Here is a 22,888-nt window from a genome sequence, read left to right on the forward strand (position 1 = left end):
GGGTGTGGCTTCGCTCTGTTGGGGCGGGTGCCGGTGACGCGTGGTGCGGTGCATCGTGCGCGGCTTGGGAGTGGAGGGTTGCTCGGTGTTTGGCGGCGGGGGGGGGACGGGCCGTGGCCGGCGTGGCCATCCTCCTCTCGGCGGCCTGTGGGCGGTGCGGGGCCGGAGCGGGGTGGGTCGTGCTGCTTTCGCGCCGGGCGCGGCGGGGGTGGTGGGGTCGCGTCTGCTGCTTTCTTTTTGCTGCTTGTGCCGGCTTCTGGCGGCTGGGGCGGCCTTGCTGCTCTGGCTCTCTGGCGTGCGCCGGGTGGGGCTGCTCTGTCCTTTGCTTTGCCTTGCGGCTGTGTTTGCTGTGGTCGGTGGGGGCGGGGTGGTTTCGTTGTGTTTTTGGGTGGGGGAGTCCGCCTGGGGGCTTGGTTGGTGCCGTCGGTTCGTCCTTGTCGGCCTTCCGGTGTTGTTTCTGTTGGGGCTGCTCGGGCCCCCGCATGCCGGCGGTGCGCTGCCGGGGGGATTCCTGTTCGGCGGGCTTGCCTGTCTCCTGGGAGGGCAGGCATGTTGACTTTTCTGGGGAGGAGCATCTGGGTGGAGGGGTCCTCGTGGTGTGGCGGTGGGTGTTGGGCACTGGCTTGTTTGCGGCCGTTCTTCTCCGGTGAGGGGGAGAATATTATAATTTTTTTGTTTTTGTTTTTGTTTGTTTTTTGTGTGGGAGGGGGTGTGTGGGCGGGGGGATCGGGGCTTGGAGTGGGGCTCGGGATTTGCGCTTAGCTGTGTTGTGTGGCTTTCTTCTTCTTCGGATTGGTGCTGTGGGACCGGTGTTGGGGGGAGTCGTTCGGGGGCCGGGGTCGGGGTGGGGGTGCTGGCGCCGGTGCCGGGGGTTTTTGGGCATTGCCCGGCCCTACTGCGGGGTGGGTCTGGGGTGGCTCCTTGGGCCTGGGATCCCTGGGGCGCATTGCCCTTGGGCGGGGTCCCCGGTGGGGGTTCGGGGGTTCGGGTTCTGTGGGGAGTGCTGCTTGGGTTCTGGGCCGGTGTACGCCTGGCTGTCTGTCCCTGCTGCCACGGCCTCTGGTGTGCCGGGGTGCCTCGGGGCCTGCTGGGCTGGGGGGGGGCATGGACATTAACACCTATGGCAAGTGCTTACCCCCTCACGGGTTTGCACTCTGTAAGTGGGGGAAGGGGAGGGAGGGGGAGTAGGTATGATCTCGGCCTGGATGTCTTCTGTCGCTTGTGTGGTGAGTAGCTTGATTGTTATTGTAGGGGAGGGATTACATCTCCGGAGGGGGGGTGGGGGGTGGTGATAGAGGGAAGAAGATCTTTGAAGGGCTTTGGGTCTGGCTCCCTGTCTTGGTCCTGGTCCGTGCTGCCCCCTGGTGGGGCTTCGTCCGGGGTGGGGGCTCTGCGTGTTGCGCGTTGGCTGGCCGGCTGGGATTGTCCCTTCCCTTATTCATTTATTTATTTATTATTATTATTTTTTTTCTTATCTTCCTTTTATATTTTTTTATTTATTTTTTTTTTTTTTTTTTTTTTTTTTATTATTATTTTTTTATTCAATTTATTTATTTATTTATTTATTATTATTATTTTTTATTTTTTTATTTTATTTATTTATCTACTTATTTATTTATTTTTTTTTTTTTTTATTATTTTTTTTTTGGATGGACAGGACGGGGGGGGGGTGGTGGAGTCGGCTCCGTGCCCGGCTGGCTGGTGGGTCCTGCTGCCGGTCCCGTGCCCCCGGGCTATGGTGGTGAAACTGGTGGGGCCCCCTTCTCTGGGGGGGCTCTCGGGGAACGGGGGTGCCTATTGGAGTCAGCGGGGGAGCTGGCTCCCTGGGAGTGCAGCAGGCACCCCAGTCCTTTGCTCCCCATCCCCGAAATCCTCCCTCTGCCTGCTCCATCACTCGGCCACACATGTAGGTTTTTGGGGAGGGGGTCGTTACTGGAGGGCCACACCTTCTGATGACGTCCCCCACCCCAATTTTATTTTGCATTTTAGACACTTCCATCTACATCATTTTCACAACACACATCTATGTAGGGCATTTTCGGGGGGTGGGGGTCAGGGCCACCGGGGGGGGGCTTATTTTATGGGCCTCACCACGGTCGGCCTCCTCCATCCCCTCTCGCATCTAGACATTGAGGGTTGAGGGTTGTCGAAGGGGGAGGGTGTGCTGGCACCGTCTATCTCCTGGAGGGGGGGTGGAGTGTGCCGGACACCCCCTCTTGGTACTCCCAGTTTTAATTGCATCTGAGAGCAACACGCAACAACACCACATTCGAGCGGGCGCAGTGAGGATCGGGGTCTTCTCACACCCCTGTTCTCCGGCTGCCGCCTGGAGTCTGGGGCCTGGAGGAAGAGCGGGCCACCTGGTCCGTGGTTTTGGCTGGGGCTGGCTGCGGGGCCTAGGTGGCCTGCTGGTGGCGGGGCTGTCACCTCTGCTCTCCCCAAAGAAGGTTGGATGGAGGGGCATGAAGTGCCTGGTTGAAGGTTTTTTTTTTTTTTTTTTTTTTTTTTTTTTGTTCTTTTCGGGGGGGGGGGCGGTTCTGGTTGGGTGGCCGGCGCGGGATGGGTGGGCCCCGGTCCCGGGGGGGGCTCTTGCGGGGGGTGGTCCGGTCCGTGTGCGGGGTGGGGGGCCGGGCTTGAAGCAGGAAAGAGATGGGTTGGTGTGGCGGTGTCGCCGCTCCCCTCCCCTCACATCCGGATTTTAGGTTCACTTATGGGGTCATCCGATAGTCCCGGGACCGACCACCGGTGTCACCGGGTTTTTGGTCCTGGTATTATTGGATGTGAGTGTTATGTGTGAATGTGTGTCTGCGTTGTTATTTTCTTTATTTATTATTATTATTATTTTATTCAATTTTTTTTTTTTTTTTTTTTTTTTTTTTTTTTTCCTGTGGTACGAGTGGGGGCACTAGGGAGGGAAGGCATGATTGAGATGGTGTGTTTTTTTTTTTTTTTTTTTTTTTTTTTTTTCCCAGGTTGGGGTCTCAACCGCACCCTCTCCCAAATACATCTCAAGTCTCCGCTAAGTGCGGAGCCCATTCCCCCCGTCCTGCTCTCCCTCCGCTGGCTGGCGTCGGGGCTCACCGGTGCACTGGTGGAGCTGGGGGTGGATGCCCGGGGGACTGCTGGCTCATTCCTGGCTGCCTCTCCGCTGGCCCCGGCCGGCCGGGGCTTTGCTGGGGCTCCTGTCTGGGGATGGGGTGCCCTTGGGGCCTCGGATCCCTGGGGCCTGGGACTGGATCCGCTTCGGGGTGGGGCTGGGTGTTGTTCGGGGATTTTCGGGGTCGGTGCCGGTGCCTTCGCTACGATGCCGGTTCCTGGGCGGTGTTTCTTTCCTATGCCGGTTCTGTGGTATCGGTTCGGGGGGGGGGGGAGCTGCGCGGCATGGTGGGGTGCGGGTCTTGGGTCCTGTTTTGGGCTCCGGTTTTTCCGCTCGCACTTCTCCTCTTGCCTATTTATTTTAATTGTAATTATTAATTAATTTATTTATTTACGTTATTTATTTGTTTTTTTTTTTTTTTTTTTTTTTTTCTCTTCCTCGGTGGGGGGGAGCGGTTGCGGGCGGGTCGGTGTCTGGTGTCCGCTGTCGCATTGTGGGGGCCCCTTTTTTTTTTTTTTTTTTTTTTTTTTTTTTTTTTTTTCTTTGGGGGGTTTGGCATGTCTGTTTTCTCGGGGGGCAGGCGGGCCTGCTGGGTGGGGGTCCTGCTGGCGGCGCGCCGCTGGTGTGTGGGGGTCCGGGCGGCTCCGGCGGGGGTAGTGTTGGGGGGCCGGTCTGGGCGGGCTGGCTGCGCTGGCTGGGTATTCGGGTGGGTTTTCCCTCCTGGAGGCATGGCGGGGCTGCTCTGTTCCCGCTGATCGCGGCGGGTGGGGCTGCGGGGCGGGTGGGGGCCTGGGGTGGCTATGACCGGCGCGTGGTGGGGGGCCGGGGCGGCGGAGCTGCTCTGGCCGCGTGTCGGGGCCTGGTGCGGGCTGCGGGGGGGGTGGCGGACGTGGCTGGGCTGCTTTGGCATCGTCCGGTGGGGGGGCGGCGCGGTTCGCTCCGCTCTGGCTTTGTGCTGCCCCTCGGGCTGCTGGGGGGGGTGGTTGCGCCGGCTGCGGTCTGCTCCTCTTGCGGTTTTGCGCCGGGCGGCTTTTCTGCTCTCGGGCTGATTCTGTGCGCGGTGTGTTTCGTTGCGCGCTGTTGGCATCGGTCTTGGTGGGGTGGGGCTGCGCTTTTGGCCGGGGGGGCGTTTTGGGGGGGGTCCCGCGGCGCTCGTGGCCGGTTCGCGGCGGATGCGCATGGGCCCCGGCCGGGGGCGGGGCCGTCTTAGTGTTTTCCTGGGTGGTGCGGTCGCGGTGGGTGTTGCGGCCGGACGCCGGGGCTTGGTGCGGGGGGGCGGGGCGTGTTTCGGTGCTCTGTGGGGCTGGGGCGTTTCGGTCGGCGCCGTGGGGGGGCTGGTGTTCGGCGCCCGGCCCACGGACTCATCCCCGCGGCTCCCCGGGGCGCCGGCATGGCGGTGGCTGGGGGGCTTCCTCGTGGCTGTCTCTCCTCCTGCCTTGGTGGGGTCTGATTTCCGGGGCTGGCCCCGCCTTGGTGCCTTCGCTTCTGGGGTCCCCTTGGGCGCCTGGGGCTTTGGGTCTCCCGGCGCTGGACTCAGTGCTCTGGGGGGTGTGCCTCTCCGGCTCTCCACAACCACTATTGAGCATTTTTTTCTATGGTTAAAACTTTACATGCACAAGTTCACCCTCACAAACAACTACAGGTGCTAGGCTTCAGGTACTTAGAGATTCACTTCCAAACAGAAACCCCACATTCATATCTTCAGGTAACACAGAGTACATGTCAGACTTAATAATATTACTTTAGTGATAGTTTCAAGGTGTTTGCTTTATTGTATATCTCGTACCATGTTTTTTGGTTGTGCTGTTCTTTTTTCTTTTTTTTTTTTTTTTTTTTTTTTTTCTCTCCATCTCATTACAGGTGTTGAAGCAGACTGAAAATGTTTTGTCATTGTCTCCTTCCTATCTCCTCTTTCTTTCATCTTTTGTCCTGTTTTTTTCTTTTTCTTTTTCCTTCTTCTTCTTCTGTTTTTCTGCTCTACTTACATTGCAGTGTCCATATGAACTGTAAAACTCCCTGCATAATTATAATAAAGCAATTTATATACATGAAACAAGTGGAGCGGTATGGCAATTGCGATACCGCTACACTTGTGAAAGTAAAATCTGTTGGGCTCCTTTTGGCATCAAGACAATTATTCTTATTGCCACCTTGCCAGACAGGACACTGTAAAAAAAAAAGAAAAAAAAAAAAAAAAAAAAGAAAATCACAAACACGATAAGAAAAAAACTGAACACAGTGGGTTTGTAAGACATACCTTTGAAAATAAATAATTGTCAAGTGTCCTCTCCCATCAACAAGATGAAAACATGCAATTAGGAATTTTAATAACATTTTCCAATAACCTAAATTATTTAACTCTTGGGATTTACTTAGAGAAAATGATAAACTTTGTTAATCACTTTCTATTAGTCTCAAAAGCAGATAACAAGTTAGGTTTGCAGGATGCACTTTTTTATTGTAACCCTTAATGTTTTCATCAATTTTAAACTGTTTGCTGGCGTGACATCGAACCCGATTTATGTTATTAGCTTATTGGAAGCTGTGTTATTCTGAAAAAAACAGATGTGCATTTCCTCTAGAGGGCATGCACACCTTTATCATCATAGACTTTTGAAGTTAGTTTATCTTGAGTTATCTAAACCCGTTTATTTGAGATGAAACCAGATCTCCTCCCATCATCATCTCACTGCTCAGAGCAGATAAATGATTCTTTATAAATTTTACTCTCACCATGTCATCCTGTCAATGATTGTCATGATTTTTTCCCTGTTTGAATATTTATTGCTGCTCTGGTTTGGATTTTTATAAATAACATTTTTGTTGATAACTTCTTACACCTCAGTCTCAAACATTGGTAGCCTATTTGTGGATTTTTTTTTTTCATGAATTTTCAGTTATTTGCTAGTGGTAGGGTGCAATTTAAATTTTATATTGAGTTAATTGCGGGGTCTGTAATTATTTAATTGCATTTTAATAAAAAAACATCTATCAACAAATTAAAGCACCTTTTCAATTCAAAAATGTTTTTCTTCTCAATTATTGAATAAAAAAAACTATATGAGTACAGTACCACAAAACGTATATTGATTGACTATGCCAAGGAGGTTATGATTTCAGGAGAATTTCTGTTTCAGCCTGTCTGCTTACAGGATAACTTGAAAAGTTATGGACAGATTTTAATTAAACTTTTATCAGATGTGTCCCTTATGCCAAGGAGCAATCCATAAAATTTTGGCGATCATCCAGATAATAGTCTTGATACAGGAGTTTTTTTTAAAGTTCTCTAACATCGTGGGAGATATTTAGTGGAACAAGCAGTTCCCCACTAAACCAGAGGGTGGCAGCAGTGACTATTGACAACTTCAGCATCAAACTCAAAACGCCCGGAGATATTTTATTGAAGACAAAACTCAAGAAAAGGAAGCATTCTTGGTTTATTACAAGGATCAATTAAAACGTATGATTGTATGGATTTTGTTTACCAGAGGTGTGCCTAATGCCAAGGAACAATTATTTAAATTTGGTAATGATCCATATCATGTGCGAGTTTTAGCGAGTTTAAGTCACAGTTTGAGGCGTCATTTGCTGCTTGGTGGAGGTCTGTGCTCTCAGAGTGCTTTCTTATTGATTTAATCCAACTATTTAGATTATTCACAGCACTGGGTATTTCTATATGCCTAAGTTATTGTGTGTACTTTAACAAATTAAGATTCCACAATTGCATGGAATCTTATATGTTTATCTGCCTGATTATTATATTTTCCATATCATTTTATTTTTATTGTCACTTTATGTTAATTTTTAGCTATTGTAATCCTCCGACCTACCTGAGTAAAGTATCTCTATATATGACATTACGCTTGACACATCTTCTCATAGCCTTATAAAAAAACCTTTTACAGAAATATATTCTCTACTATGCAAGTTCTTAATTCTTGTCCCTTTCCAATGCTGCTCTATTATTGAAAATTTTCCTTGCCAGCAAAACAAAAAAATCTTTTTTCCTAATTCAGTCTGCTAATATCTTTAATTCAAGCTTGGGGTTTTTCTACTTTGATGTTTTTGTCTAAACATATTTTTATATACAGCATTTTCATTTTGTATGTTCTTGCGCTGGATTATAGACCAAACTGTTTTCCCCCAGTTTGTGTCAATTTAGCCTTTTAAAGGATTTTTGTCATGCTTTCCATTGTTTCATCTGACAGTTTTCTTGTTGGGCCATGCTTCCTGTCATTCAATCTCATGCAGGTATTTGTTTTAGACTTGCAAATCATTCGGTGGTTACATACATTTCTCATCGACTGGATCTGAAAGAAAAAACTGCTCATTTGGGATGTTTTACAAAGCCACTGTGTTTTGTAATGAAATAACATACTTTACATTTTGCTCCTATTTTGCTTTTTGTTTAACTTTGATGTGAGAAAAATGGCTGAACATCCTCTAAAGGTAGTTGCTCACCGTCTTTGTCAGAGGTTCCAATATTTCAGTAAGGCATTAGATAATTTACATCATTTATGCTTAACATACCTGCCAGATGTTGCTTACATTGCTGTTTCTCCATTGTGTTTCTATGGAATTAAAACCACCACATCTATTTTTTGACTGTGTTTGCATACTTTGCAGCCCCTGTGCCCCAAAGAACTTTGGCACTTTGTCCATCAATGCTACGGCAACGAGCTGGGCCTAACAAGTGATGATGAGGACTATGTCCCTCCTGATGACGACTTCAACACCATGGGGTAAGTTTACATTGCACGGATTCTACATATTTAACAGAAAAAATATATAAAGCTTGCTGGAAGTGATAACAGCCAGTGAGGGGAGTGACATAAAGCCCTTATTTCTCCTGAAAGTGAAGTCTGAACCTCATAGTTTCATAAAGCTTTGGCATCACCTCATCTGGGGGAATTATTAGCAGTCTGTAAATGAAAAAGATTGCTTTAAAGGGACAGTGTGTAACATTTACCTCCATCTAGTGGTACACTAAATGAATTACAGACAACAGGCTGGTGCCTCTTATATGAGAGACCTACTACGGAAGCCGAGGAGTGACATTCTACCATTTTTGAGCTGAGGGGACACAATAACCTCCCTCAGAATTATAAAATATGTTAAAATACACAATAAAAAACTGAATATTTATTTAAAATCAGGATTGAAAGAAGCCTATGGTCGTTATCTGGTCTGACCCATTTGATCGGCGCTCATCCAGTGTAGGATAACAAACGGCTGAACTACACTGCCCTGCTTCTACCATAACATCTAATTAAACTTCACTGTTATATTGAATTACTTTACCTGTACAGCAGAAAGCCTGAAACCTCCTTGTCAGTTTTAAAGCCCTGCTCCATTATAAAGTGTCTCCACGTGTTAAAGATTGCCCGGTTATCACTTCTGTCTCTGTTTTTGACGGATACCGACAACATGTTTTCAGATATGGGTTAAAACATTTAAGGCTGTCAAGTTTGTCCCCTTTGTGCTACTCTGATCAAAAATGGCGACACAACATGGCGTCTCCCATTAAATGCACTGCCACCCATGTATTTATAAATTACTAATTCAAAGCTATAATAATGCTTTCATTTTTGATGTAAAGAAATACTTAACTTTTACCCCAAAAAAAAATGTCACACACTGTCCCTTTAAGCATGATTTTATTTATATGACTCTTATTTTGAACTAGAAAAGAAAGTAGTAGTAGCTTACTACTTTTAGCTAACGACATGAAAATAAAAAAATACTTTCATTTTTTTTTTTTTTATGTGGCTTCATTTTGAGCTCATAGTTGAAAGAAGGGAGAACAATGTGAGAGACTAGCCATGAACAAAATGTTAGTGCTGTGAGAATCAGTGACTGGGTAACCATCAGTTACTAACAACACGAAAGTTGGCATCTTGGTCAAACCTTTTTTTCAGCTTCACGGTTTTTACTGTTTCTTAACGACCTGCATTTGATTACGCGTCTGAAACTACTGAAACACTGAGATCAAACAAACTCTAACAGGATGATTGAAAACTCAACACTAGCTTGTTAGAACCCTGATGGAGATCTGTAAAAATAAAAAATATAATTTTAGTATTTAAATCACTTTGAAATTAAACAAACATAAATTTTACCTTGAACTAGCTTAACCTGTACTTAAACCTTAAGAGAGACATTAAAAACGGGTCTTTTTTCAAATCAAAACCGCCCCAAGTGAAACCAAAAATAATTCGATAATCATAGTTCATCCAAGAATACAGTTTCGTTTTGATGTTTCTTAAACACCTCAGGACCTTTCTTAGGAATCTTAACCAGAAGGAAGAACTAAAGTTTTACACAAGAGAGTAAAATACCAGATAAAACAAGATCCATGCAACAACTCTGGTGTGCAGCTAGACAAAATTTTTGTCACCCTTAAACCTTCTTTGGCATGAAAGGTTCACTTTAGGCAAATAGACGTGAAGTTTTCTAGAAGACATTTTGCCTCTAATCCAAGAGGCTTCTTCAGTTCTAACTAGTGGGAGAACTCCTACTCCTACTAAGAAGGAGGGATCAGAGCCAGCTTTTGTTTTTTCTCCTAATTCTTTTTTAGACCTACAATATGTATATATCAGTGCTCCCCAACAATAGTTAGAACTGAAGAAGCCTCTTGGATGAGAGGTAAAATGTCTTCAAAAAATAAAAACACATGCAGTTGCCTAAACTGAACTTTTCAAGCTTGACCATGACTTGAATCTTCACAAATATCTTCTCATTTCAGAGATTTTAAACAATAGAAAAAGTTTAACAGTAACTTTTTGGTTTAACTTCATAACTCTATTTAGCTCATTCCTAAAACAACTGTAAGAATTCACTCCAGCTGATTATTTTCTTTGGCTCACATATTTAGGAAAACCAAAACCAAAGAGTCTCTTATTGTAACGCTGGTTTATTCCATACTTCTGATTCTGTAAAACAACGTTGATCAGTTCTCCCTGTCTGCTGGCCGTTCCCTATAAGATCTCCGAAGCATGTGGCCTGGTGCAGATCCCCATGCTTTATTTCTACTCCTCTGCACAGTCTTATCATATCAAACCCAACCCATTTAAAACAAACAGTCGTGAATATTTTGGCACCAACACAGCTGAGTGGGCGACAAGAGGAGAGTAAGATACTTTTCAGCTGGAGAAAATGAATCATGAGCTCAGGGACACTTCTCATGTCTGGGTTGAAACCGAGTTGTTTGGAATTGCTAATAGGCTCTATTAAAAAAAAAAAAAAAAAAAAACGCTTTTAGAGCTGCCCCTAAGTTGGTTCAGACTTATTGATAAGATCTTGTAGGAGAAGATATCCGTGGACAGCTTTGGACATGCTGAGGATTTTAAAAGAAGCTGATTATTAGAAGATAAGGAAGTGAGTGGGGTTAATTATCGCTTGCTGGTGCCCTCAGGTTCAGCGAGGAGATTCCCAATGAAGAGAACGAGATAAACAATGACAACTTGACAAAGAACAGCACAGACGCCAAGCCTGAGGGGAGTCCTCCTTTACTGCACAAGAAAGTTATCCCAAATAACTCCCTTCCAAGCCCAGGAAACCATGAAACAACCATTACTGTAAGTCACTGAATGGATTTTTAACCCAGCACATATATTATTTCACCTCTGGCAGGAAAATTTTAGATGAGGTCAAGCAAAATTTTCATTTGCATTTTCCTTTTTTTCTCTAGTTTGAACTCCCTGCTGAGGAATTTGCAGACTGTCTACCGGATGGTGAGCTGCTCACAGTGCCCCTAGTGGTAGAGGATAAGAACGACACCAGCGGGCCTGGTGGTCCTGTTCCCTCACCTTCGCTGGACTTTAATGATAACGAAGACATCCCCACTGAGCTCAGCGACTCTTCAGAGACCCATGACGAGGGTGGGTACTTTACTGAACCTGTCTTTTCCTTCAGAAATGAGAAGATGACCAAGACATATGTAAGCTGTGTGTTTTCCTGTTGATTTATTATACAGGTGAGGTGCAGGCCTTCCATGAAGACCTAAATGGCAGACAACATATCAACGAAGTGTACAAGTTCAGTGTGGACAAGCTCTATGACATCCTCTTCACAGAGTCTCAGTTTATGAGTGACTTCATGGAACAGAGGCGTTTCTCAGGTCCGAAACCCCAAGCTTTACTTCTTCTGATACACTAGCTATGGATAATAAAACCAGTTCAATTCAATGCAATTTAGTTTATTTATATAGCGCCAATTCACAACACATGTCATCTCAAGACACTTTACAGAGACAATTCAACCAAATTCAAAATTTATTCAAAGCTTTCTAAAGAAAACAATTTTATTGCTTCGACTCATTGACTCCAAGGCAGTCCCTCACATCAGGCATGCTCATAGTAACAGTGGAGAGGAAAACTCTGTTTTAACAGGAAGAAACCTCCAGCAGAACCAAGTAGAAAACAAGTAGACCTAAGCAGAGATAGAAAAGGAAGCAGAAATACAAAAGGCATCTGCCAACCAGCTCCACAGCCAGCCCCATCCAGGACACACACAGCCAGGCAGACAAGCTCTGAGCCAGCTCCCATGTCAGAGGATAAAAGAGAACACATACAGTTAGTAACAGTCAGAGAATCAGGTGTAAACTGAAAAACAGATCAAGCTCCAACATCTATAAAGAATGATGTTGATGGCAGCAGCACGGCTGATAGTCCCAGCCGAACAGGAAAAAAACAGATGAAACTACTATGAAAAAAAGCAGAGAGAACATGTTAGAGATTAAACTAACAAATTCTGCAGAGTGGAAGAATAGAGATAGAAGAGAGCAGAATGATTAAAAAGGGGTTCCTATGTCCTCCAGCAGTCTAAGCTTATAGCAGCATATCTCTAGATGTAGCTCAGGAAAACCAGCCTGGACAGTTAGAGCCACTCTGACTATAAGCTTTGTAACAAAGGAAAGGAAACCAAAATTACAGTTTTCATTTTTGCATCCAGATATCGTGTACCACCCATGGAAGAAGGAGGATGCAGGAAACCAGTCAAGGGTTATCATGTACACCATCTCTCTGTCTAACCCTTTGGCACCAAAAACAGCCACAGTCACAGAGACGCAGGTGAAATGAGCATCGCTGCTGTTTTATCCGAATATTCTCATTTTTTCCACAGGAAGCACATTTATCCCACATATTTCTGATATTTTTTTAGACTCTGTACAAAGCCAGTCAGGAGAGTGAGTGCTACATCATCGACGCCGAGGTGATCACGCATAACGTGCCCTACCATGATTACTTCTACACGCTGAACCGCTACATGCTCACACGGGTGGCTAAGAATAAATGCCGGTTACGGTGAGTACTTGCTGGTTTATGGTTTGCCATTTTAGTCCTTTTTGTGATCTAACATATGCATTTTTGTCCCTCAGGGTTTCAACAGAGCTGCGGTACAGGAAGCAGCCATGGGGGCTGGTCAAAGGTTTCATTGAGAAAAACTTCTGGAGTGGACTTGAAGAGAACTTCCGCCAACTGGGTAAAGCTTGGTTATTTCAGTTTTGATTTTGCATCAGTCATACAATTTAAATGTAATGTAAAACCCTTAATATTTCATAGCATAATTGAATCTCACTGTCCGAAATAAACTAGAAACCTGACCACCCCATAACTTTGTTCTTCCTAAAATCCATGATTAGCAAAACAGGATCAAAAATTGGTTTTGACATCTGGATCATGAGCAGGTTCCTTAAGTAAAGGTTAAATTACAGCAGTCTTGAAATCTTTTAGTAATTATATGTTCACAAGGCATAAATTGATCAAATCTAAAACAGGGATAGTAGAGAAAAGATAAGCCTGCTGTAAGCAGTTATGTTGCATAATGGTCAAGTTAACAAATCCAAGGTTCATATGAAGCAATTATCTTGATTAACAATAAATCAACTAGAATAAAACAGTCTGAACACAGATCAGGTCCAGAAGATTAAAATAGTTGAAGCTCAGTTTGGTTTAGGTACGAACTTTGACTGGGTGATTTCAACTCATATAAATGCTTCCATAAACCACTGTAGGTGTACATAAATGTTTACATAATTTTTCTGCTAAAAGGCTAACAACTCAACTTCTGGTCTTTTCCAGTCAGATCTTTTTTCCAATATATAGTTTTTTCAGTAGGCCTGAAAATTCAACTTAAATTTCATGAGACAAAAGCCTATTTTTTCCACACATTTGTTGTGAACTCAAACCACTGCTTAGTATGCATCTAAAGGGAGTCGGTGCCACTAAATTTGGGGGGAATCATTTTACAGTAAATAACCTAAATACAAATTGTCACCATACTCACACGCACATTTCTTTGAATAGATAATTAAAAGTGCTATACATGAGAAAAAAAATTAGAGTTCATTGCAATGGCAAAGAGGCAACACAAATAGTAAAAGAGAATAAACGTGACACCTTAAAATATAAGCTTTTATTTAAAAAATAATGATTTTTCTGAAATATATATATATATTTTTTTAATAAAATAAGTAGGAAAATGGAGCAAACATTAAACCAGCAACTAATAATATTTAGACAGCACAGTAAAAGGCCTATCCAAATACGTTTTTAATCTCAATTCAAGCAACTGAGGGTTATAAGCCGGGGAGTTAATTCTAGATTTGTGGATTAATGGAACTAAATGCTCCTTTTAGGAGAAAATGTATTAGTTTACTTACAATTAATACTCATGCACTACTTTTTCACAGGGTTTCAATTCATTCAATACAAGGAAAGCCTTCTAAAACCTAAAAAAGAGCATCAGTAGACAGTAGGAATAAGACAACTAAGAGGAAAATCGAACCTGCATGAAGTGTCCCAACTTCATGTCCATGTAACTAAAATACCGTACCTCAGCTTTATTTATTGTGGGGAAAAAACAACCTTGTTTAATGTGGTGATAATGACAAGCCCCTCTCTACATATAAACCCATAAGGCTAAAAAAATCCAGTTTTGATCTGGAATTTGATAAACATTTACAAGTGTTTATGCAAAGCAGATAAGCCTGAGTACATGATTACAGAGAAGCAGCAAGACAAATATCTGCCAGTGCTGATGACAGAGGCACAAGCTGAGAACATTAAATCACTGCAGACAAATTAGTCGTGTGTTAAGCCTCCACGCGCAGCTAATTGCTGGTTTGCCTGATTGAAGCACCAGGCTGCTCACTGAAGTCAGGCACCGATCCTGAATCCTCCCATGGAGTTCTTCACTACATAGGTGCAGATGCTTTTATTTTGCTGCTAAACTTCCTCCCATCTTGACATAACAGAAATGTCCTTTCTCCTGTTTAGAGGTGGAGCTGTCCAAGCTGGAGGAGCTGATGGAGACCCACCAGCTGTCTCCGAAGGCAAAGGTGGTGAAGAATGCTACGGTGAGGCGGAAGAAGAGGCCCCTTCCCCACATGCGCAGCCAACACCTGGATGAGGCCCTCAGCCCTGTTACCACGCCGACAGACGAGGAAGTGATTCAGAGAATCAAACATGTGGTGGGCTCCACGCAGACCAGGCACCAAAGTCCAGAACACCATCACCTGCCAGGAGGCCTCGCTCTGTACAGTGTCTCCAAACTGCTGCTTATCATCAGCTTTGTGTATGCCACACACACACACACATAAATCCAAACAAAGGTCATTCATGTAGAGGCACCGTGCACACTCTGTCTGTTATTATCATGTCCCTAAGTGTAACTTTTCTCTCCTCTTCCTTCTACTGCAATCTGAAGGATCTGTCTCAGGTATATGTTTTGTTGTTATCCAGGGCCTCACGAAGTAAAAAAACTGAATCCACCTTTGGCTTCTTTATACTTAAACTTTCTACTATAATGACCACAGACACCCAGATCAGGCTTTTCTCACACAGTTTTATTTGAAACGCCATTGATGGACTTTTTAGATGAATGTTAATTAACTCAGAATATTTGCAAAGACATTTTTCTATTAATTAACTGATAACGATCCTAAATATCTGATCAACTTTAATTAGGGGATTCAGCCTTTAAACCTGTTGTTTTATTCCTTTGAATTAGTACGTTTTGAGCCATAAATAGGAAACCGGTTTAATTCAGAAGTGTTTTATCTACCAATAAACTTCTTCTAAATTACGGTACTAAAATATGTCTAGATCATAAATTTTAAGATCAGCAGATTTTAATATTATAGTTATGCAATTAAAATTCAACCACAAACCCCTCATTATGACTCATTTGTCCTTCCACCGCGCATCACTCATTTCAATCCATGAAGATTATGACCCCTGTGTCCTGATGGAGCATTCCCTTAGATTAGGGTAACCAATGGGGATTGTTACCAACTAAACCTTGCTCAAACTACTGGTTTGACCTTTTTCTGAGTTGGTTTGGAACATTTTACTGGTGGAGTAACTTCCAAGCCCCATTCCTTGTTTGAACCCTACAGATGATCATGAGGTCTTGTGCAAAGAGCTGCGCAGATGAGCGCTGACTCTCAAACAAAAACACGGACAGCCGGAAGTTATGCCCAGTAAGAACCAATACTCCTAATCTTGCCCTATTCATTGTGCATTATGGGCTTGTTTTCCTTTAAATCCTGGGTTAAATCATTGAAAGTTTTGTCAAATTTACATATAAATCTTTAATGCATTCAATATTATTTAAATAATTTCTTCCAGTATATAGGTTTGTTTGTAATTTAACATAAAGGAGCCATTAGTCATCTAAAAAAGCCAAGAGCAGCAGAACTCATCTGCGCAGGCAGAACTAGAATAATCAGAGAAAAGCCTGGTCTGGCCCAAAATAGAAACCATCTTCTGTGGTGCTAACCCTGAGGTTCTGGCTCAGGTCGTGGATCACCAGGGGATTCAGAAGCTTTGAGTTACTTCATATGACTTTCCTGTTCTGAACTTTTTCCCCTTTAATTAATCTCAGGTTATACAACTAAACATTTTGGCAACAAGCTCTCTCTGTAACCTCCAGTGAGAGACCAAGGAAGCTTTTTAATAAATCCATAAGTTTATTCAACTTTTTTTACAATTGATTTCTTAGTCACAAAATATCACCTTTTGATAACAGAGATGGTCTGCAAAATCATTGATTACGTTGATTTGTTCTTTTCGTCTAAATTAAGCAAATACTAGAGGGAAATTTGTAATCATTTTGTAATTATTTAAAAGTAACAAAGTAAATAAATTTAAGAAACAACTTTGTATGAATAATAAAATGAATCCTGCATGACATACAGAGAGCCAGATCTATTGATTTCAATCTGTGGCTGCTTAGCCTCAAGTTTCTTTTTGGAAAGAAGATACTAAGAAAGAAAAAATGATTTTCGGACATATCTATAAATTCCTACTTCTTCACATGGCTTTAATCAGTGGTGCAGCTCGGCTGTGATACTCTTAAATTGAACACAGAGACCTCAGTGTTTAAACTGTTTTCTCCCTCCTGTTCCTGACCTTATCCAGCTTGGTCCTCCTGGTGTTCCTCAACATGATGCTCTTCTACAAGCTTTGGATGCTCGAGTACTCTGCACAGTCCTTAACAACATGGCAAAGTCTGCGGCTTCAGGAGAGGTACATAGGGATAGATTCATCATCAGCACATGCTTGTTATCAATACAGAAGTCTTTTGTGAAAGCAGTTAGAAATGATTAATGGACTTTCATGAGGAGACAGAAAACCCAATCAGCGGAGAGCCTGAACAGAGTTCTGCTGTTGTTATTTGCACCGGCGGCTGCCGCAAATTCAATCTCAAACACACACACACCCACTCAGACATACAGACTAAACTATATCCATATGGTTGTTCATGTGACAGGAAAACACTGTGTCTAAAATTACCCCTGAATAGCTTTGGGCTTACTGAAACAATTTACCGAACTGTTTATTGGCAGTCGCTCCAAATGGAAATCATGCTTCAGCAGCTTCACCCTCATGTTGCCTGTGTGTGTGTGGGTGTTTCTCAGTAAGCTGCCTCAGACCCAAATGGAGTGGGCTCAGCTCCTGGAGGCGCAGCAGCGTTACCACGACGCCGAACTGCAGAAGTGGAGAGACATCATAAAGTCGTCAGTAGTGCTGCTGGACCAGGTACTGCAAGAGGGGGTTTCACTGGCTTCTAATCGTGAGAAATGTCCGAAGATTGGCCCTGCTGTAATTTGACACAACTGAAGCTGAAGGGTTAAACGGCCCCTTCACCAAACATCACGTCTCTATGGACCTGTGTTTGGTGAAGGAATATGAGACAGGAGGCCTGTTATTACTTCTCCACCCCTTCCTGCAAAGATCCTGCAGCTCAGAATATGCAGAACATGGAGCTTATTAGAAGTCTACTCTGTTGTAACAAATTAGCCATGCATTAAACAAAATAACAATACATAGAAAAGGAAGAGCAGTTCTGAATCCTTATACCTTGTGTAAAATTAACAAAGCTGATTGAAATAATGCTACGTTCATTCAACATTGCATTAACCTCAAAAAATGTATCTACACCAATGTAATATTTGCTATTTCACATTAACAAGGGATATAAAAAGTCACTATATTTCTCACATCTCATTCTTTTTTTCAATATAACGGAGCAAAGAGGCACGGCAACAATTAGTAAAGTACTCCACTACCCTGACCTCAAGGGAACAAAGAAGTGAGTCGTTTATTGGCTAAGGAAAATTGAATTTTGAAGACACATCTGATTCCCTATTACATGGACAGGGGAGAAGTAAACACTGGAAGTCAGGAATTTTATGAAAATCCACTGTTCTTAGGTTCAGGTTTTTCATCCACCAATGTTATGGTTACATTTATCTCTCAGAGACGGGGGTTAAACCCATGGCATTATTTTAGGTTTAGGTTTTCTTACCTTTTTTCCACAACTTCTGGTGTTAACCTTTTTTGTGCGTCTGTTTCAGATCTTTACAGGCAAAAAAAAAAGTAAAGCAAACAAAGAACAGTATAAAGATCATGCCTGCAAGATGTCATTTATATTTTTAAAAAAAAGGTTGAAATTTGAGGATGAATAAAAACATTGAATTGCCTTAAAGTTTAAATAAAACAATTAGACACAAAGTAATTCAATAATTTGTCCAAATCAGCTAATTTCAGTGTGGGCTTCCAACCTTAATTGTAAAAATAACATAGAAATCCGAAATCCACTTAAAGGGCACGGACAGAAATTAAAAATATTCATGGAAAAATAAAAATAGTTATCCTTTAAAGACAACAAATTCAGGAGCACAAAAATATTAAACACCCTTAAATATCACTGAACAATATCTTTAATTTTCAGCTGTGTTCAGATGCTGGAGGCTTGTGGGACTTTCTTGTATGATAGAGGTTTGTAGTTCATAATATTGTTCCTGTTTTTAATGCTTTGGTGTTTTGTTTTTCTTTCCTTGTGTTTTCGTCTTCAGATGAAAGACTCTTTATTAAACCTCCAGCGAGGCATTGGTTTGAGAGACTACAGCTCTGGGACCGAGGAGAAGAAAAGTCGTTATCACTGACACACCACCACAAGGCCATGAGGGCATGCCGTGCAATACAAGGACCTGTTTTGTTTGTCAAGTGGAATGAAGACAGCAGCAGCAGGACAGGGGCAGGGAGGGAGGCGGGACCAACAGTGAGCGGGTCCAAAGTCACAAAGGAAGGGATGGTAGTGGTTTCCCAAGCATGGAAGTTAAAGTGCCCCAGAGAGGGGAGCACTGGAGGTATCCCTGTTATCTCTGAGGCACCATAAGAAGAGGCGAGACTTTCTCGCTCTTAACACCAGTAGGGAAACTGTTCTCTTCTCCTCTTTTTTTATTTTTATGTGCATCCTACTGTAAGCCATGTGAACCGGAGAGTCTCCGAGATAAAGAAGGAACTACTGCATGCATGTAGACAACCATAGTCCTCAGTCAGTGTTAATATGGTCCAGGTCCAGTCTATGTATGTCAGAAAAAAAAAAAAAGAATAGAAAAAGAGAGACCCAGAGTCCTAAACTCTCTTGACTGTTCCAAAAATGAATCGTCCCTTCGGAGTCCACGCTGTAGCGTCCCTTTAACGAAGCCCCCAGCTGATCCGAGCGCAGGTTTAATGAAACAGAACTGGTGTTAGAACCGGGAGTCGAGCTTTACTGATCCCTCCCTGTTGCCTTGTTTAAACCTGGCCTGTATGGATCCTGTCAGGGCTGGCTCCCTGTCAGACCAACATGTCAAAATGTTCATCTGTGGAATACTAAGATTCCACTTTGTCTTATCAGCAGAACCAGTCAGCTGGTTACTAACTACAACTTTGCATTATATCTCCTCCTGATGAAGTGGAATGTATTAGCCTATTAGGACTTGGTCAGATGTTTAATACGTCTTCTAACAATTAAATTGGGGACTCTGCAGCCAGGCCAGTAGGAAGATCTTATGTTTTATTACTAAACTGTGATGAAATCTCTTTATAGATGTTTCAAATTGCAAAGGATTCTATGAATATATTTGAAATATATAAGAATATTTCATTATTTATTATATATATTTCAATATAAGCATATATAAATACATGAGCTATATTTATTGTTAATTTATGTACAAACTGAAATTCTCAGCGCTCGAGACAAGTTAGAGTTTCTAATGAAAAGTGTTTTCTTCTAAGAAATGCATGCCAGATATGTCTGTGACATGTCCAGTGTGCAAGTATGACTCTGCATTTGCGCAATTATATTTGCGCTCTTTCGTTTGGGTGTGTATGGGTGGGTGTCTGTGTGTGAGAGAATGAGAGAGAGTGGGTTCCGTGTGCGTGCTTACACATGTGTGCTGGAAAGTGTGACATTTTTACCATTCCACACTCATATGTCTCTTACTTTTACTCCTTTTATTTCTGGCTCTCTGCAGCCGGACTGCCTTTTTTTTTTTTTCTGCTTATGCATTTTGGGTGTCGCCTTTCATTATAGTCCCACATTGGTGCAGTTTACAGTACGAAGAGTTTTGTTCCAAAGTGATTCAGATTCATGTGACGAAAAAATGAATCCCTGCTTCCATAAAGTGATTGGTTGCAAAAGTAAACACATTATTTAAAGTGTTTCTTAGAAGAAGGTCACAGTTGTACAAAAACTTTTGATTTGACATCTGTGGGCGAGTCCTTCGCTCATGTTACCACTTCAGTACATTAGCCTGATCTCTATTGGTTAAATACAGACCTTTAGACATCTTGACAAAGGCCAGTGATGATTTGCACCAATTCTGTGTCTGTAAAAGTTATTTAGAGAATAGAAAAACAAGACAAATCATAGAAAACTTGACATCTCTAAATTTAAGTTCTAACTAATAAAAAAATAATGCATGTAGTTTTAATATTGTTTCTCAAAATGTCAAAATATCCCTTTAAATTTTGATTATTGTAATTCTTTCCATTCACAGTGTCTTTCTAGGTGCAATAAAAGCATGAAACACAACTTACTGAACCAAAAGTTAAGATTAGAATTGCACCATCACACTTTCTCACATCGTTTTGAATGGAGTTTTTCATCATGTAGCTATATATATATATATATATATATATATATATATATATATATATATATAAACATACACTTATATGTATGTAAGGAATGAGATGCATTGTTTCAGAGTTTCTTAAAAAAGGTCCCAGTACTGCACTTTCAAGGATTTGGAACGAAAGTTATTCCTTCTCATAAAGTAAAGCGCTTTAAGGCCTTTTCAGGTAGAGAATGACATAACTTAATGGTTTGGTTTTGAGATGAATGTAGAGGAAATGCCACAGTGGAGATTTATAACTTCCAAAATCCTTCGAAGTGTTTGAAACTGGGATCTATACTCAACACATCCTGTGTAAAAATTAGGATTTCATCTCTATTTTCATGATAAAGCAGGAAAAGGTGAATTTTGAATTCTGCTCTACAGTATGTTATGATTAAACAAGGAGAGAAGTTTAAGGGCTGGATATCTGATGTGTTTACTGTATCTTTAAAGAAGGCACAGAGTCATGATAACAGAGAGGGATATAAAAGTCTGAATGTTTAAAATGATGTACTTTGTTCACTTTTAAAATGGTGATTACAGAGAAGCTGTGCTTCATGTAAGTAATGGTGAAAGAATGTCATGTTTTCCTCAATGGAGATATGACTGAAATGCTTTAAAGGTATGCTTTTAAGAGTTTTCACTCAAGCTGGTGTTTTTCATTTAAAAAGTTGAATATTATCAGATAGGCATGGGCCAGGTTGACACTCATGTTTCATAACATTGATATCAGAATTTTGCATTTACAGTACCATGGTATTTACTCAAACAAGTGAAAACAAATTCATATGATTTTATTTATCTTAATTACGGTAAAGTGAAAAGGAAAAAATTAACTGCTAAATTATAATGCTTAATATTATTACAGTTATAATAATGTTGTCCTTAACTTTATTTATTTTAGACTAGCAAAAATACAGATTAAACATGCAAAATATAGTGGTATGTTTTAAATTAAACAAGCTGATTGCCTGGAGTTTGAAACTTTTTTTCTGTTGAGATAATAGAGCAACACATCAATAGAAATATTATATTAATCAGTTGTATTAATTGGTAAGTTGGTGGAGCTACCTAACCTGTAGGGCGACCTGCACTCAGATGCTTAACCAAAATGTCACATGTAGCCTGTTGATTACAGCCTTTATAAAATTATTGTCAAAAGCATGACAAGTGGAGCTCCTCGGGTTTCCACATTGGTTGTCTGCAAGTTTAAATTGGTCTTGATAATTGAGTGAGATAAATGTCCAGTAACCTTTGTTTAGCCACCTGACCAGCAGTGCACAATAAACAGGTGGCGAAATGGCACCATTTAATCCAAATCTTATGCTTAACCCAGGAGATGTTTTTGGCATCTCCTAAAAAAAAATATTTTAAACTGCAGGAATAATATGATGGAGGGTTCTAGCTGTTTCAAAACAGTACATTTTTAAAACCATGGTACACTTTGATTTACGTAACCTGTCCATGCCTATTCTAAGAGCTTGATTTTGATATAGAAAACTATAAGGATGTATTTGCAACATGTCCACAGTTATGCAAAATTTGTCTTGCACAAATCCAAATAACAATCAATCCCAGTTTGCTTTCAGTCTCTCTTTTCTAGCTTGCACTCGCACAGTTAACCTGTGTCAAATGAATGATTGTATGGTTGCTGCTGTGTAACACAAGTGGCCAGAGTTAGTTCTTCTGTTTTTCTTTTTAGTTTTCATCACAGATAACTAACAGATTGTGTGGTTTGACCTCTTTAAAAAAAACGACCACTGATCAACACTCCTGGGAAAACGCTCTTCTTCAAGTGTGTCTTGAGAAAACATGCTCTGCTGTATTTTTTTAAAGCGATTCTACTGTATTATTGTCTTTTTGTTTTTTTTTTATTTTAGAATATATTTTCATCTCTAGACTATTAGTGAGATGCATACACAAGATGAATATACTGCAAGTATATGTTGTGTATATCTGCGGTGTGGACACAATCACACCGACAAAAGAATCGGGCCTGCGCTGCGCGTGGGTTTTACTTGCTGATGACTTTGCCTCATAGAAACCGAAAACAGAAGTGGCTTTCTGGTTCATGTGAAGTAGAGACTGGAAGTATGAATAAAGATTTTTAAACATCCAAACAAACCTTGATGATCCTCCTTTTATTATCATTTTAAAATTCCTTTATTTTATAGGACATTTAAAAGGGAACCTCAGATTTTGCAAAAGGCTGCACAGAAGGTAACGTGTGCATCGCCTCATGAGACTCTACAGAGAAAGAGTAGAACTGGATTGCATGACATATGAGTATGAAATATTAATATGTCACTGTGGTGTGGAATAAAATCTAATTG

The 22,888-nt window shown here is 41.9% G+C and overlaps 1 protein-coding gene across 14 annotated transcripts in view; it reads left to right on the forward strand.

The window, feature by feature from the left end:
• Window positions 1-22,675, forward strand: part of gramd1bb (GRAM domain containing 1Bb) — a 198,231-nt gene extending 175,556 nt beyond the window's left edge. For 12 of the 14 annotated variants that reach the window (XM_038285818.1, XM_038285820.1, XM_038285821.1 and 9 more), the window contains 12 exons: window positions 7,724-7,839; window positions 10,512-10,674; window positions 10,788-10,977; window positions 11,073-11,216; window positions 12,050-12,168; window positions 12,260-12,402; window positions 12,477-12,580; window positions 14,377-14,674; window positions 14,807-14,818; window positions 16,522-16,629; window positions 17,022-17,142; window positions 18,462-22,675. In XM_038285818.1, the coding sequence (XP_038141746.1) occupies window positions 7,724-7,839; window positions 10,512-10,674; window positions 10,788-10,977; window positions 11,073-11,216; window positions 12,050-12,168; window positions 12,260-12,402; window positions 12,477-12,580; window positions 14,377-14,674; window positions 14,807-14,818; window positions 16,522-16,629; window positions 17,022-17,142; window positions 18,462-18,551 (1,608 nt within the window). In that variant the 3' untranslated portion in view covers window positions 18,552-22,675. The remainder of the gene's footprint in view (window positions 1-7,723; window positions 7,840-10,511; window positions 10,675-10,787; window positions 10,978-11,072; window positions 11,217-12,049; window positions 12,169-12,259; window positions 12,403-12,476; window positions 12,581-14,376; window positions 14,675-14,806; window positions 14,819-16,521; window positions 16,630-17,021; window positions 17,143-18,461) is intronic. The other 2 variants (XM_038285819.1, XM_038285826.1) reach the window with 1 other exon arrangement.
• Window positions 22,676-22,888: the final 213 nt, after the last annotated feature.

This window comes from Cyprinodon tularosa, unplaced genomic scaffold (genome assembly GCF_016077235.1).
Source record: "Cyprinodon tularosa strain WSP-4 unplaced genomic scaffold, ASM1607723v1 ctg215, whole genome shotgun sequence".
In the NCBI taxonomy this organism is placed as follows: Eukaryota; Metazoa; Chordata; class Actinopteri; order Cyprinodontiformes; family Cyprinodontidae; genus Cyprinodon; species Cyprinodon tularosa.